The sequence below is a fragment of the Gracilinanus agilis genome, chromosome 4 (assembly GCF_016433145.1).
Source record: "Gracilinanus agilis isolate LMUSP501 chromosome 4, AgileGrace, whole genome shotgun sequence".
Classification (NCBI taxonomy): domain Eukaryota; kingdom Metazoa; phylum Chordata; class Mammalia; order Didelphimorphia; family Didelphidae; genus Gracilinanus; species Gracilinanus agilis.
Genome location: NC_058133.1, coordinates 513,148,402 through 513,165,954, shown reverse-complemented (window position 1 = coordinate 513,165,954; position 17,553 = coordinate 513,148,402). Strand labels below are relative to the sequence as shown.

Sequence of the window (17,553 nt, the reverse complement as noted above, 5' to 3'; positions counted from 1 at the left end):
CCCTTCGAGGAGAGGAGATGCGCAGAGCCTTCTGGTAGCTGTAGTCTGGCTCTGTCACTGAACTCCATTTCCCAGCATGCCTCTGCCCTCCCACCATCACCACCTCACCACCACCCTGGCGGATCAGAGCTGGTGGGGTAGGAGTGCGCAGTCGTGGCTTCTCCTCCCAGCTCCTTAGCAAACGGGGCTCCGGCACCTGATCCGGAGGGGTGAATGAGCGAGTGCACCTGCGCGCGAGTATGGGCCGCGCATGTGCACGTGAGTGGCTGGTATTGGGGAGGCGTCCGTACTTGTGTGGGCTTGTCTGCCGAGTGCCGGGGAGCGGTGGGAAAGTTCCCAGGTGGGTTGGAGCGTGGCAAAGCGGGCGCGGGTCTGGGTGACTTTGATTAATCTTGGACGGATAAGTATGGAAGCCGGAGTGGATGCCCACACGTGACCGTGTTCTCAGGGGACCCCAGACCCGGGCTCTACCGGAAAGATCCGCCGGAAAGTCCCTGAGTTGTGGGGCTTCTAGAAGGCGAAAGATGGCCAAGGAGACCAGACCCACGTGGTGAGGCCAGCCCCCGGCTTCAGGTGGTGTGGGGCTGCGGGTCGCAGTGGGCAGACACCCCAGGAGGAGGGGACTATGGACCACTTGGCCGCTAAACTTGGGAAGAGAGGTGAGGAGGACACGACTTGGGGAGGGCGTGGGCCTCCTGCTCCCCGGGGTATGGACGGGCCAGAAGAGGGAGGGGGCCGCAGAAGCCCAGCTCCCGGCCTTCCCCGCTTCTCTTTAATGGTTTCACTCACCTTGGGCTTCCAGCCTCTCCTGGCTCCACCGGGCCGATCCGTAATTAAACAATGAAGGGGCAGCCAGGTGGCCGAGGTCCTGGGCTCAAATTCAGCCTCAGACGCGTCCTAGCGGTGTGACCCTGGCCAGGGCACTTAACCCCAGTTAACAGTTCTGCCTCGGAAGCGATGCCCCACCATTAAGGGTAAAACGGAAGGGTAAAGGTTTAAAAAAAAATGCAAGAAACAGTCAAGTGCCTGCAGGGAGCAGGGCTGGACCGGGGTGGGGGAGGGGGCGCGGGGGAGATTGATGGAAAGGTGGGCTTGGTGATGCGGACGGGCTCGGGCAGGGCTCCCCACCACTTCTTTGTCTTGGTCCAGCTCAGCCATCCACGGCTGCCTCCGCCGCTCCCCCTCAAGACCGCAGAATCGTGGACCTGGAGGGCGGCAGGACTCCGGTGAGTTCCGGCTGACTGCCCTGTGGCCGGGTTTGTGCCCCAGTTGTTGGCAGAGTAGCCTTTCCTTAGGGGAACATCCCTTCGCTGGGCTCCGTTCACCCCGGGTGCCTCCTTCATTCTCCTCCAGAACCCTCTGACTAGTCTGGCCACTGATAAAGAGAATATAATTCCGAGAGCTGAAAAGGCTACAGACTTAAAGACAAACGTATTTCTAGACCAGAATGCTAAAAAGAGGGACCAGATGGCCTCCCGGGGGCTAATTCAACAGTATATGCCAGGCACTGGGGAAACACACATAAAATGAAACTGTTCTGAACTTAAAGACCTTTGCCAGGGGGAGGGATGTGCAAGTAGCCAATCAATCAATAACTATGTATTAAAAACCTACTATGTGCCTAGAAAGGAGATAGGCAAGAGAACGTTAGATAGAGAGAAGCAGAAGTAGAGACACTAAATAGGAAGGCGGAAAAGAAGGTTGGAGAAAGGAATTGAAAAATAAGAGCCCGAAGGTGTCCTTTTCCCCTGCCTCATTACTCTGCAACTGCTGAAGTCCTGTGGTCAGTCTGTCTGGCCTCTTTTTAGGAAAGGGATTGATAGGGAGGAGGGCAGCCATTTAGCGCTAGCCAAGAGGGTGGATTAGTTCCATTTAGGTTGGAGAAGATAAGATGTAGGGGGACCCTGGGAGCTTTGACCGTGTATCCTGTGGAGCAACGAAGAGGATGGAGAGTTGCCTTGTTTTGCTTGACCTCAGAGGTAGGAACTAGAAGCAATAGGCAGAAGTCAAAAAAAAAAAAGTTTCAGATGAAGGAAAACTTTCGGACTTCTTAATCTGCCAAAAAGTGGAGTGAATGCTTTAGGAGATAGTGGGTTTCTTTGGGTTTTTAGAAATAGGATTTAAGGTGTTTTTAAAATAAGATATATGGGGAATATACTAGCTGGTTTTAATTATTTAAGTAGATCCCCCCCCCCCAATATTTCTTTTCTTCCTCTTTATCAGAAGAGTAACCAGTAATTACAAAAAGAAATTAGAGCAGAAAAAAATTCTCAAAAACCAAAAATTATACTCACTGTTTTATGCCCCTGGACTTCCCCGTCACCAGTACACACAGGCTGTACAAGATTTATTAGTCTTATAGCTACTAGAATTACAGTGTCCTGGAGAACTGAGATATTCAGTAACAATTATCATAGGCACCTTCCTCCAGGGCTTGCCTTCTATCTGTTATATCAGGCTACTTTTCAACCAGCTAGGCTTCTGGGTGGTCCAGGGTTTAGAGTGCTGGGCCTTGAGTCAGAAAGACTCATCTTCCGTGTTCAAATCTAGCCTCAGATACTTCTTAGCTGTATGACCTTGGGCAAGCCACTTAACCCTGTTTGCTTCAGTTTCTTCATTTGTCAAATGATCTGGAGAAGGAAATGGCCAACCTCTCCAGGATCTCTGCCAAGAAAACCCCTAATGGGGTTTGGATATGACTGAAAGAACTGAACAACTGCTAACTTTTCAACCAAGAATTGATATTTAATTTATGGAAATGAAAATTTAATTATTAAAAAAGGAAATCTTTCAGTAAAGTACTGTTCCCCATAATTAGCTAAACGTCTAAGAAAACACTTTCTAGATATTTTAGAATCACACACAGAGAGGTGCACATATATATATATATACACATACATGTATATTCACAGTTTTGGAAAAATTGTTATATGTGGGAAAGGGAAATTTAGGCAATATTAAAATGAAAGATCAAATATTTAACATACTGTATATTATATATTACAAATAAAAGATACAATTAAATAAAACATTTAATATCTTTTATTTTGACATTGTCTAAATTTCCCTTTTTATCTTTTCCCTTTTCTCATATATCATAAAGAATTAAAAAGCATGAGAGAAAGAAGAGGGGGAAAAGCCCATAAAAACCAATCAATACATCAAAAAAAAAATTGAAAATATATTTTGTGAGCTATCCCCATGGGCCTTCCACTTCTGTAGAGGAGTGAGCAAAGCTGTCTTCTCATGTCTCTTCTCTGGAGTCATTAGAAATTCTGCCACATTCACTTTGACTTGTTTCATGTTTGTTGGTCTATCCATTTGCTTCGTTAGAATGATTATATTTTTTTTCCTGGTTCTGCTTGCTTCAGTTTGCATCAATGCATGTAAATCTTTCCCTGATTCTCTGGATTTATTATTTATCATGTCTAATAGCACAGTAATTTTCCATTCATGTGACGTGGTTCATGTAGCTATTCTCCAGTTGATAAACATCTCCTGTGTTTCTACTTCTTTGCCACCACAAAAGAACTGCTGTAAATATCAATTGCCTGGCATACAGTAGGCCTATAATAAATACTAGTAGATTGATTAATTGGTGTATGTGTAGTCTTTCTTTTTATCAGCAACTCCTTTGGATATATGTTAAATTGTGGAATCTTTGAGGCAAAGGATATGGACCTTTTACCCACATTTTTTGTGTCATTCCAAATTGTTTTTAGGAATGATTGTACAAATTCATGTATGAAAAGTGCATTACTGTGCCTGTTATCATATCCACTCCAGCATTGTTTATTCCCATCTTTTGGCATCTTTGCTAATTTGCTAAGTGTGAGGTAAAACCTCAGGCTTGTTTTGATTTGCATTTATCTTACTAATAACAAAAATATCCCAGACCATATGATTATCTCAGATGTAGAAAATACCTCTGACAAAAGATATAAATAGTCCATACTGGAGGGTTAAGAAGAGAAACTTTTGACCTGGGGGTGGGTTTAGGATAAAAAAACAAACAAAACTTTGTATTGGATAACCTGACAAGGAATTGCTACACAGTCTATAGTGGCAAAAATAATGAAAGTACGTGACCCAAAAGTATCCCCTGATAGATAAATGATCAAAACATTTGAATGAATAGTTCTCCAAAGGAGTACAAACTGTGAATAAAAAGAATGTTTAGGTTCAAACCCAGCCTCAGCCACTTCCCAGCCGTGTGACCCTGGGCAAGTCACTTGACCCCCATTGCCCACCCTTACCAATCTTCCACCTATGAGACAATACACCGAAGTACAAGGGTTTAAAAAAAAAAAAAAGAATGTTTAAAAAAATCACTAATATGAGAGGGATTCTCTTTTTGGTTTTTATAACTAATTCGTTGATTTTTATGCATTAAAAGCCAACAACAGGATATAAACCAGGAAACAAGATTAGACAATCTGATTTCTAATTGGAGGAAGGACTAGAGACTTTTATTTGAGAGGGGGAGAGAAAGCAGGTATAATTACCTGAAATCAGAAAAAGAAGCATTCATTTCTTTCCCAAGTGACTATATTCAATGAAAGAATCAGGGAAACAATAACATTAACCAATATGGGGCCAGTTTTTAGATAAGATATATGGTTTGCTTGACTTGTATAATTGGGACAAAACTCTTTGCATCAGTCTTAGGATCTGACTGAGTTTCTGGTCACCTAGATCTAAAGGTCCTTGAGCTACAAGTAGAGGCGGTCCACCTCAGTCACACAGGGCTAGATTCAGACAATGCAATAAAGTTTTCTCACAAGACAGTAATTGAACTAGACCCATAATTGAATAGGAAGGGAACTGAGTCACAAGATGGAGTCAAAGTGGTTTACTCAATTCCCACACTTCATAGAGAAGTGATGGTGAACCTATGACACGGATGCCAAAGAAGGCATGCAGAGTGTTCTCTGTGAGCACAAGGTCGTTAATAGGCAGAGGGACTCAGGTGGAGCTGCTCCCTCCCCCCTCTCTACCATGCCTGATGGCATCTTTTTACATCCCCCGCCCCTCTGCCTAGCAGCCCAATGGGAGTGTACAAGGGGTCATCAGTGACTCATAGGTGGCAGAGGTGGAGGGGAGCAGAATGCCTGGGCCACTCCCCTCCTCTTTCTACACTCATTGAGGATATTCCTCTTCACCTGATTTTCTACCCAGCAGCCCAATGGGAGCACCTTCTTCCTCCCCTATGTGGAGTAATGGGGGAGTGGGGTCTGGCACATGGCCGTGGTGGTAGGGGCCTGGAACTGTCCCTAAAAGGTTTTCTATCACTATCCTAGAGAGTCATTCCTTATAAGTCCTATTTTTTAAGATGAAAAAGGAAAATGAAGAGGAAAAAAATCAGTAAAACTGAGAGATCAAAAACGTCTGAAACTATGCAATGTAACACATTTGTGGACCTTATCTCAGGAAGGTGGGATGGTGATGTTTTCTATCAAGCCATATTTCTTCTTTATAATTTGCAACATTTATTTTTTGTTTTGTAATGAATGGACATCTATTTGGTTTCTGATTATTTGCTATCCCAAAAAGTGCTGCTTTAAATATTTTGATGTATCTGGGCACTTTTTTTTTTTCCATTAATGGCCTCTTTTGTTTATAAGCCTAGTGTAATTTCTGGGCGAGAGAATATAGATGTTTTGCTCACTTTATTCGCATAATTCTAATTGCTTCCAAAATTCACAGTTCCTCAAACAATATAGCAATATGGCTATCTTTATCTCTTTCTCCTCTTAATTTTAAAATCTCTTCTGGTTGTGTTTACTTGTAAGGTGGCTTTCTAATTTTAAAAAATGCACATTCAGTTCATTAACCCTCATTTTTTATGTTTTCTTTTAATGCATGCTTTTAGGGCTTAATTTTTCCCTTGATGACTGCTTTTAACTGTATCCCAAAACTTTTGGTATGTTTTATTATCATTTTCTTTAACATAATTATTGTTTGTCTCTAAAATTGTTTTTTTCGACACACTCGTCATTTAGGATTTCATTGTTAAATCTCCATTTCAGTCTGTCTTTTGTGCTCCCTAAAGTGATTAATATTTTTATTGTATTATGTTTTATAAAGGATATATTTACTATTTCTGCGGTTTTGCATTTTTTAACAATATCTCTGTACCGAAGCACATGAAATGAACTATTTTTGGAAGAGTTCTGTATAGCACTAAGAAATACATATATTCTTTGATATTCCCATTTAAAGACATCTTAAGTCTTTTAGCTGTGGTTTCTCTAGCAGGTTGTTCAATTCCTTATTTTTCCTTTTCATTAAGTTTGTCCAAAAACTAAGAAAGGCATTAAAATGTTCTGCCATGATTGTATTACTCTATGTCCTGTAATTTGCTTTGCCAGTGTGAATTTAATTGACAAGACATTTAGGACATGAGGTTAATACTGATATTGATATGTTGTCTATAATAGTATGATGTCATTTTGTTGTTTGTATCTTTATGTTGTGAATTTTGAACATAATTTTTCTAGTAGCACAATTATAGCTCTTGCTTTTTGGACTCATTTTGATGTGCAATATTTTTTTCTAGTCTCATTTTTAAGCTGTATACATGGTCATTTTTTGATGATTTCTTGTTGCCAATAGATTGTGGGCTTTTATTTTCCCTCTAGTTTGTTATTCTTTGTCATTTTATTGGATTTAATACATTTGCAATTAAAGTTATAGAATGAAATTTCTTTTTTCATCCATTTGTCTTTATTTTAAAAAAACCTTAGGATATTGTCTTTTCCTCTGTAAAGGTAATAATTTGACTTTTTGTTTATTTTAAGTGTTATCTACATTAAGGCAACCACATCTCCCTGGTTCAATTCCTTTTGTCCAGAAGTGTGTCTCTTCCCCCACCTCCCATTTGTTATGTCTTTTCCTGATTTTAAGAGTTTTGCTCATCAGTTCCTTTTTCTTTCTTCCTTTTTTCTAGTTATCTAATTCTTCTCTTATTTTTTCTCTTGGTCAGGTAAAATCCCCTTTCCTCTCTTCCTCTTCACCTTGCTTTGTCCATTCTTATATTTTCTTTTCAATGTTTTTCTAGGAAGGATCTCTTTTCCCTTATTCTTTTCATTATTTATCTTTCCTGTCTATTCTAGATTTTTATTCTTTCATTATGATCATTATACTTATCCTTTTTTAGTCTCTATATTCTTCATGAAACTAAAGTTTCTAAGGTATTTTGAATTCTCTTTTCTAATTTCTTTATTATCTTATGAATCTTTTCCCTTCCCCATCTTTTTTTTTTAACACTCTTAAAAATGCCATTTCCTGCACGTGACAAAGAGGATTGAATTATTACTCTGTTATAAGGATTTTCCTTTGTTGTTGTAATACTCTTTGTAAAAAAAAAAAAACTTCACATAATTTCTCTGGGTCTTTCCCTCCAACTCTTGGATAGCATTTGCTTCTAGCTCTGATTCTTATTCTGAGGCAGGATGAGGGATTTCTCTAAGCAGAATGCACTCATGGAATGACCCTGGCCATTGGAGAATATTTTATATTATAGAATATTTTCCTTCTCTCATGAGAGTTTTCAGTGTAATCCTTTTCTACTATCTAAACCATAAACCTTTTCATTATCTGTTTCAGTCCTTCCTTTAATATCTTCACCCATTCTCCTGTGTTCTCTTCTTCCCAAGAGAAAAAAACTTTTCCTTTTATTGTTAGCTTTTCACTTGCCTAGGGTATATAAAATATTCCTTTCTATAATCTTTCTCCCCTCTTTCTTTTTGTGTGACCTTCCATTCTGTAATTTGGTCCCACCAAAAACAAAACAAAACAAAACAAAAAACCAAAGTCCCCAACAATGACCCACCTATATGCTGAGCATTTTCATTCATGATATTTCAGATCTGTCCTTCCACTGTCAGTTCTTGTATTTGACTTCTTTCACCTGTATCTCTTTGTAAAGAAATTTTTAATAGGCACTGTTATTTATTTATTTTGTTTGCTATCCTCATAGGTATCTTTTTCATTTTTAGTTTTTTTTCTTCATTTTCTGGAGTGATTTATTTTGTATCTGTGCCTTTTTGGTTGTGGTTTTGCTTACCTTTCTTGTATTTTCTATTGTCTGGGGTGTTTATAAAACAGGTAATCTTCTTGGGTCTGGTTTTCCTCGTTAGAGTGCTTCAAATGCCTCTTTATTGAACTTTTTAAAAAAAATTAATGGTTAGGGTCAGGTTTGCAGAGTATAACCCCTCAGTTGCATCTTAATCCTTTCCTTAAAGAAATGCTTTTTTTATTTGTTTCTGGTGGCTGAAGGATAATATTGTGTTATTCAAATTTTCTTTCCTTTATAATTAAAGATCTTTCTTTTGGTCATTTGTAGAATTTGTAGTACATCAATAGAATTGTTAAATTAATCATCATCAAGAGGAAGGATTAAAGGCAACAACTCAAATGAACTCTCAACTTTCCCCCTAAACAATTTAAAAATAATGCCTGAAGTTAAATTTTGGAATGGCAGAGGTCAGGATGAGACATTTTTCCAACTTAAGAAAAATTAGGAAGTCAGCTGGAGAGGTCTATGACCACAGGGTAGAAAACAGTCCAAAGAATGCATGCATGCAGCAGTAGTAACAATGGTAGGCCTTGGAGTTAGTCATAATGGTAGCAATAGCAACTTTGGGAACTCTCAGAAAGGGCCAATAAGGGAGTTGAATAACTAGTCAGAAAGAGATTACAGGGGACCCTTTGTTGGCCCTAAGTGAAATTGGTGCTAATTGGCTGTGGTCACAAAAAGAGCCTAGATAGCGTATTTAAAGATATATGAAAAAACTGCCCTGATATCCTAGAAAAAGAGAATAAAATAGAAGTGGAAAGAATCTGCCAATCACCTCTTGAGAGAGATCTCAAAATGAAAACTCCCAGAAATATCCAGAGCTTCCAAGTCAAGAAGAAAATACTGCAAGCAACCAGAAGAAACAGCCACCATCAGGATCATCCAAGATTTAGTGTCTTTCACATCAAAGGAGCAGAGATTGGAATATGATCTTCTGGAAGGCAAAGGAGCTAGGAATACGACCAAAAACAACTTACTTAGCAAAATTGAGTGTAATCCTTTAAGTGGGGTGGGGTGGATATTTAATGAAAGTAACAGATTACTCTTAAGCATTTCCTGATTAAAAGACTAGAGGTTGTGTTGAAAATTTGACATTCAAATGCAAGATTCAAGAGAAGCATAGAAAGATAAACATAAAAGAGTAATCATAAGAGACTCAAGGTTAAAGTGGTTTCAGTCCTATATAGAAAAGTAATATAGGTAATTCCTAAGAACTTTTATCATTTTTAGGGCAGGAGTTTATATAGATTTAAGACATGAGTCTGAATTGATTATGTTGGAATGATCTCCAAAAAAAAAAAATTAAGGCTGAGAAAGAGGGATGGGCTAGGAGAAAAAAGAGGGAGAGACAATAAGGAACATTTTCTCACATAAAAGAAACAAGGAAGAGCTTTTATGGTGGAGGAAAAAATGAGGTTGGGGGTTTGGGCAATTCTTGAATCTCATTCATCAGAATTGGTTCAAAAAGGGAAGAATATGTATACAGACACAGTTTACAGAAAACCATATGACCTAACAGAATTAGGAGGGTAGATTAAGGAAGGCAGTAATCAGAAGAAGCAAAACAGACTTGTGGAGGAACTGGATTTAAAAAAAGAATGAACAGAAGAAAATGGATGGAAAGAATTGCATAGTAATCATAACTGAATGTGATGAGTTCAGCTATAAAACTGAAGTTGATAGCAGAATGGATTAGAATTAGAATCTAACAATATGTTGTTAACAAGACACACTTGAAACTTAAAATAGTTAACATAAGGAGCTAGAACAGAATCTATGTTCCTGCTGAAATAAAAAAGCTGGGGTTAGCAATCACGATCTCGGACAAAACAGAAACAAAAATACCACTATTAGGTTTATACCTCAAAGAAATAATAAGGAAAAATACTTGTACAAAAATATTCATAGCTGTGCTTGTTGTGGTGGCAAAAAATTGGAAAATGAGGAGGTATCCCTTGATTGAGGAATGGCTGAACAAATTGTGGTTGTATGATGGTGATGGAATACTATTGTGCTATAAAGAATGATAAGCTGCTTGATTTCCATACGAGCTGGAAAGACCTCCACGAACTGATATGGAGTGAAATGAGCAGAACCAGAAGAACATTATACACGGAGACTGAAGCATTGTGGGACGATCATATGTAATTGACTTTGTTACTGATGGCAATGCATTGATCCAGGACAATCCCCAGGGACTTATTAGAAGAAATGCTATCCATTTTGAGAGAAAGAACTGTGGGAATAGAAATGCAGAAGGAAAACATTTGATTTCACTTGTTTATATGGGTATTGGATGTGGGGTTTTGTTTTTAAAAGATTATTACAAAAATGATTAATATGGAAATAGGTATTGAGTGATAAATACATGTATAACCCAGTAGAATTGCTTGTTGGCTCTGGGAGGTGGGAGGGGAAAAGAGGGAAAGTACATGAATCATGTAACCATGGAAAAATACTTAAGTGAAAATAAAAAAAAAGCAAAAACAGACCTAATTAAAAGAGGTTTTGAGAATTCAGGGAAACTACGTTTTGCTAAAAGGTACCACAGGCAATGAAGTAATATAAAAAAATTTCACAGTAAGTTTCTCTAATAATAATAATACATATAAATAATAAAAATAATTTTAAAATTGTTTCCCAAATACGCAAACAATTGCATCGGATTTATGCAAATAGGAGTCTTTTCCAATTGGTAAATGGTTAAAAAATATAAACAGACAATTTTCAGAAGAAATGAAAGGTATCTCTATTGAAAAAATACTCTAAATTGCTATTGATTAGAGAAAAGTGAATTAAAACAACTCTGAGGTACCACCTCACACCTATTAGAAATGGCAAATTCTAGAGGAGATGGGGGGAAATAGCAACACTAATGTAATACTGGTATTGTTATGAAGATTCTAGTCATTCTGGAGAGCAATTTGGAACTATGTCCAAAGGACTATAAAACTTCATACTCTGACCCAACAATACCACTACCGGGTCTGTACCCTAAAGAAATAAAAGGAAAGGAACCTCTGTACAAAAACATTTATAGCTCTTTTTTGAGTTTCCAACGAATTGAAAATTGAGGGGATACTCATTGGTTGAGGAATGGCTGAACAAATTGTGACATATGTTTGGGATATCAAGTACTATTTTGTTATAAGAAATGACATGGGGGGATGGTTTCATAAAAACATGATAAGATGTATTTGAACAGATATAAAGTAAAGTGAGAAGGACTGAGAGATCATTGTGTACAGTAACAGCAATGTTTGTAATAATGATGAATTGTAAAAAACTGGGCTATTATGATCAAAATAATGATCTAAGACAGTTCAAAGGACTCGGGATGATGTTGTTCACCTCCTGAAAGAAATTATGAACTCTGAGTACAAATTGAAGTATAATTTTCTCTATTTTTCTTTTTTTTTTTTGCAATATGGAAATATGTTTTGCATGATTTCACATGTATAATTGATATATTACTTGCACTCTTGGTAGGAGAGTAGTGGAAGGGAGAGAATTTGGAATTCAAAATTTAAAAAGAATATACATTTAAAAATTAATCAGAAAAAATTAATTGCTGTTTGTCTTAAGAGTTTGCAGCACAGTGTTTTTTTTTTTTTTTTCTGGAAGGCATCTATTGATTCTTTTGGATGGCATTTTGTTTTCTATAATCAGAAGCCCTGGATGGTTTACTTATATTACTTCTTGAATTATAATGTTCTTGTCTTTACTTCTCAAGTTTTTCTGAGAGACTTATAATCTTCAAGTTTTTTCTTTTCAGCTTGTCTTGAAGATCAATATATTTTGATCACATAGGGATCATGTTTTCTTTTAATGTTATTGCTTTTTGCTTCTCTTGGATTATATTATGCCTTATTTCTATATATTTATTTCCTAATCAATTGTGTCCTGTCTTGTTTCTTTAGTGAGCTTTGCATATGGATATTTTTCTATTCTACCAATTATTTCTGCTCACTGGGCCATAAATTATGCCTTCATAATTCTTATTACATTTTAAACCATTCAAAAACATCCTGCTTTAGCACCTTTTTCTTTTCAGAATCCAAGGACTTCTGCCTCATCATGTGTTGATTCATTTCCCATTGTCTTAGAAGATGTATTCATAGAAATATGGAATCTTTTAGCTGATCTGGAAGCCATATTCCCTTCTGTTGTTATTATCTTCTTCCTTTTTTGGCTTATCTGCTTATTGTCTACTCAATTAAAGGGTTTCTCTCCCCCCCCCCCCCCCCATCCAGAGATATAATTTCAGTCCTTTTTCCTTAGGTTATCCTATCACACTTTCTGACAATTTCCCTTTGAAGTCAGTTTCCCTTTTAAGTTCAGTCAACTTAAAATCTGTCTCGGCTTTCTCTCATATTTCATGTTTTGCTGACCTTTGTGTTTGCCTCATGTCACTTTTGGTATGGAGGAAGGAAATGGACACTTATTAAGCTCTCATTATGTGCCAGCATTGTGCTAAGTGCTTTGCAAATATCTCATTTGAGATTTTAAAAAGTTTTTTTGTTTTATGTGGGAAGGGAGAACTGGGCTACAAGGGGCATTTTAGGCAATGTAAAGATATCAATTAATTTTTTAAAAAGATTATTAATTAAATATGTTCCAACACTGTGCTAAGGACTCTGCAAATAATATATCATTTGAACCTCATAGGAATCCTGTGTGGTAGGTGCTATTATTATTCCCATTTTACAGTTAAGGCAGCTGAAGAAGAGAGAAATTAAGTGATTTGTCCAGGGTAACACAGCTAGTAAGTGTCTTGAGACCTGATTTGAACTCTTCTTCATTCCAGATCCAGTATCTTATCTACTCTGATGCCCAATAGCCATCTCTTCTGATGGGATACAACTGGCCCCAACTGAATGCCAGTCTAATTTCCTAATGGTTTAGTAGAGTATATCATACATACACACACACACACACACACACACATCCTATCTTTGTTTCCTCTATTCCTCAGTTCTCCCACACTGGCATCTCAGTCAGAGCAAGCTTCTGCTGTACAATTTTCTCTAGTGAAATGGTGGAAAGAGCCGAGTTCTTTTGAAAGCTTGAAGGCTTGTGCAGTCCTGCCAGAGAGGGAAGGTCAGTGTGGGAAGAGGTACTAAGTAATTTGGAAATTAGGAATGAGACTTTTCTGTTGTTATTGAATTGTTACCTCATTCCAGTTCTTGGTGCTCTAGACCTTGGAGACAATTGGGAATTGCTTTGTTCCTTGTACATAGTTTTTATTGAGAGTTTGGGAGCATAGGATCAAATGTGTAGTCCTCCATTTTCTTGGTCATGTTAAGAGATTTTTCTTTAATCAAGAAGGGGTTAGACACAGTCTTACAAGACAAAGTAGACAATTTTGATTACGTGAAATTGAAAGGTTTTAAAATAAGCCTATAAAGAATAAAAATGGAAGTACTCCAACTGGTCATCTGGGAAAAAAATTCTGGAATATCTCTCATATCAATTTTGTACCCAAGATATCTGGAAAAGCAACAGAATGAAAAGCAATTATTTCCCAATAGTTGAATGGTCAAAGGATATGAACCAACTGGATCAATGAAGAATTAGGGACTATTAACAAACATATGGAGGAATGTTTCAAGTCACTAATAAGAGAAATATAAATCAAAGCAAATCTCCCTGGAGGTCTTAAGTCAAAGGCTGGGTGACTACTTGTTGGAATTATTGTATACAACATAATTTAATTAGTTATGGCTCAGTCTTCACCATTTCTCATCAGGGTGCTCTCTGGTCTTCCTCTATCAGGCCCCAGAAACCTTTCCATCCTAGAAATCTCTTCAGTTTGAATCTATGCCTTGGAACTACCCTCTTCCCTCCCCACTCACCCAATTAAATGACTCCTCCCAGAACTTCCATTTAAGGAAGGTATCCAGGCCAGCCATTCATTTCTCACTGGACTTCATTTCAGACGTCTCCATCAAGGCCCCATGCTAAATGCCTTCCCTCCCTCTCCCCTTTTCAACTACCTTTGTGTGTTGTCTTCCTCTCATTAGAGTGGAAACCCCTTGAGGGCAAGTACTGTTTCTTTTTTGCTTATATTTATATTCTCAGCCGGTACCTGGCAGTTCTTAATAATGTTCTTAATAAATGCTTTTTGACTGACTTGGTGTCCCCAGTCAAACCCAGTGATTGTTATTACAAAAAAATTAATTCATAGAACAGGAATAAATGACAAGGGAAGAATATTTACAAAAATCTTGGGATGAGACCAAATTAAACTAAATGATCCTTATAATTATTCATGAAACCAGAATGAAGACAACAGATGACATGGGAAGCATTTGTCAGGAAATTAAAAGCCATCTCTTAGCTATCTGGGATGAAGCTGCCATGCCATGCTTGTTCTCTGATACCTAAAACTCTTATGTATCAAAAGCAAATAGAAACCACCCTGAAGAAAAACATAGAGAAAGTAGACCTGGAATAGGCCAAGTTCAAAACAAAGAAAGTCTAAGCATTGCTTTGAGAATATTAAGGGATCAGTTGCCAAGAACTCATGAAAGAACATTTGCCAGCTTACAAAAGTTGATAGGCTGTTATGTATGACTTCTGAAAAGATCCATCTAAAAGATTTTTTTTAACCCCTGTCTTCCATCTTGGAATCAATACTGATTATTGGTTCCAAAGCAGAAGAGTGGTAAGGGCTAGATAAAGGGAGTGGTAAGTGACTTGCCCAGGGTCACACAGCTAGAAAAAGATCCAAGGTCAAATTTGAACCTGGAATCTCCCATCTCCAGACCTAGCTCTCTATCCACTGAATCACTAGCTGTCTCCAACAAAAAGATATCAATAGATACCTGCTGACTCTGATAACTATTTCCCCAGCTATAAAATCTTTATGAGGAAAAACTTAAAATATAACAAAGGGATTCTTGATGAAAGTGTGAGAAAGGAATAATAGACAGTCTTTCTCAGATAGTATTACATAACACAACCTGACTTTCAGACAAGCAAGTTAAAGGTGTAGATCATGGGGGTTTCTACTGGGTTGATTATTTATGACCACAAATTAGTATTTGATTTGGTAGAGCAAAATGCAACATTAAGCTTTTCCACTGCCAATGTGTCCCATAGATTACTTGGATGATATAACAACAAAGATAACTTCTTTGGATGAGTACCAGAGTATGTCATTTATACTTTAAAAGAGGTAGACTCTGCTGCTATTATGGAGTCTCTTCTGCCAGGGTCTGTCTAGAAGAGGATTGCTCTGATTCTATCAAGACCTTAGTACTAGGTGGTACAATGGATTGAGTGCAAAGCCTAGAAACCATAAGCTCTTGGTTCAAATTTGGCTTCAAACACTTCCTACTTATGTGACCCTATGCAAGTCATTTAACTCCCGTTGTCCAGCTCTTACCACTCTGCCTTGAAACCAATGCACAGTAATGACTCTAAGACAGGAGATAAGGATTTAAGGGGTGTGTGTGAAATGACACAGTACACTTTAGCCTCCTGAAAGAGATCTCTAAGCACCCAAAAATTTGACCTGACTTTCATGAAAGGAAAAAATCAAGTAGGGGGGAATACCTCTTGTCCAGACCATTTTAGATAAATAATTGTATGTACTGGCCATAGAATCAGTTTCTAAATTTGCACATTTTGTTCAGACAATGAAGATTAGAAATGAACTGAACAAGTGACTGAACAAGTGGAAGGAAGCAGCCAAATAGTATTTGAGAAACCATATAGTGCCTTTGATGACCCCAAATGCCTGCCTGAAATAACTTCACTGTTGGTTTTCAGGTAGTTCTTTTCAGTCATAACTTAAAAACATTTCTGGAAAATTGACTTTGCTGGGCAACCAGAAGGCTTTGAAGGGGTGTGAGTTGGGAGTAGATAGGTTGATGCCTATGAAGCATAGCATACAGCACAGAAGTTATCAGTAGAAAAATATGACCATAAAAGACCAGAAAGAGTTAACTAAGTTGAATAAGGGATGAGAGATGGACTGCCCCACAAGTTACATTTATGTGAGGAGACTGAGAGGAAGGCCTGCGTGTCAATCCCCCTCTGGATGGTTTTTTTTTCTTTTTTTTTTTTTATCCCCTGGGAATATTCAGTTGATCATAGGAATTGGAGACAAGGGTCACATGGGCTGAAGAGGAATCCTTGGGTTGTAATCTTAACAAGTAGAGAGAGGAGCCTTCAAAGGTCACTGAGCCATTGAAGGACAAGAGGTAGATCTTTAGAAATAAGCACCAGAGCAGCTGGATAGCACAGTGGATAGAAAGCCAGGTCTAGAGATAGGAGGGTCCTAGATTCAAATCTGGCCTCAGACACTTCCTGGCTTTGTGACCCTGAGCAAGTTACTCAATCCCAACTGCCCAGTCCTTGCTACTCTTCTATCTTAAAATTGATGCTAAGTCAAAGTTTGGGTTAAAAAACCCCCAAAGAACTCAGCACAGGTTTACACAGAGTATGTGTATTAAGTAAATGTTATAGCAGGAGGAGAAGGCCACAACATTTTATTTTAGGTCTCCATGGTACAGAGGAGTTGGTAACTGGTAAAAGAAAACAAGAGTGACTTCAGCACTTGGAACTTGGGAGGTCACTCAGCCTGCTATGCCCTTTATGGGAAACTCCTCAGTCGATTGACCCCTTATAAGTTACTCAGTAATGGAGAATGGTAGAACTTAATATTTGGAGTGACTGCTGATGTTCATATTGTCTACCAGACTAATTTGGCTCCTGATTCTGTGGGATGATCTGGAACCTTATGAGTAAAGTGCATGGCTTTCTTGGGGTGGACTTGCAGAAAGAATTTGGCATGGTGAATTTGAGTCATTGGGAAAGCTCTAGTACAGTGATTCACAAAGTGGGCGCCACCGCCCCCTGCTGGGTGCTGCAGTGATCCAGGGGGGGCCGATGATGGCCACTTTTTTTTTGTATTACATTCTATTCTGAGTTCAATAAATAATTTCATAATTTCCAGGGGGTGCTAAGTCATATTTTTTCTGGAAAGGGGGTGGTAAGCCAAAAAAGTTTGGGAACCACTGATCTAGTACAAAGTGAGGGATGTAGTCTTCTAGGAAAATGACTTGAAAGAATGGCCCAGGGTTAACATGGAATTTGCTTTATTCAGGCACCAGTGACGTTGAGGGATGTGGCTGTGGACTTCACCTGGGAGGAATGGAGGCACCTGGAGCCAGCTCAGAGGGACCTGTACAGGGATGTGATGTTGGACAACTATGAGAACCTGGTTTCTATAGGTAAGCACAACTAGCCCTGTGCCTCAGAATCTGCCCACTAGGGTGTCTTTGCAGTCTCACACTGTACCACTGTGGGAATTTTGAAATGCTGAGCCAAATTTTGCTTATTGTATAACAATATTTAAGACTACCCATCATATTCAGAGAGTCCCAGATCCTTTATAGCCAGTAGAGAGAACGTTTCTGTTCTGTCTTTTCAAGTGAAAGTTCTTTGTCTATAGTAAGGAAGTT

General features: G+C 38.3%; 1 protein-coding gene across 1 annotated transcript in view; it reads left to right on the top strand.

The window, feature by feature from the left end:
* The first annotated feature begins 213 nt into the window (after positions 1-213).
* LOC123246897 (zinc finger protein 432-like) overlaps positions 214-17,553 on the top strand; it is a 28,119-nt gene continuing 10,779 nt past the window's right edge. Inside the window, exons 1-4 of the mRNA XM_044675675.1 lie at positions 214-366; positions 515-659; positions 1,150-1,226; positions 17,196-17,322. Coding sequence (XP_044531610.1) covers positions 214-366; positions 515-659; positions 1,150-1,226; positions 17,196-17,322 — 502 coding nt within the window. The remainder of the gene's footprint in view (positions 367-514; positions 660-1,149; positions 1,227-17,195; positions 17,323-17,553) is intronic.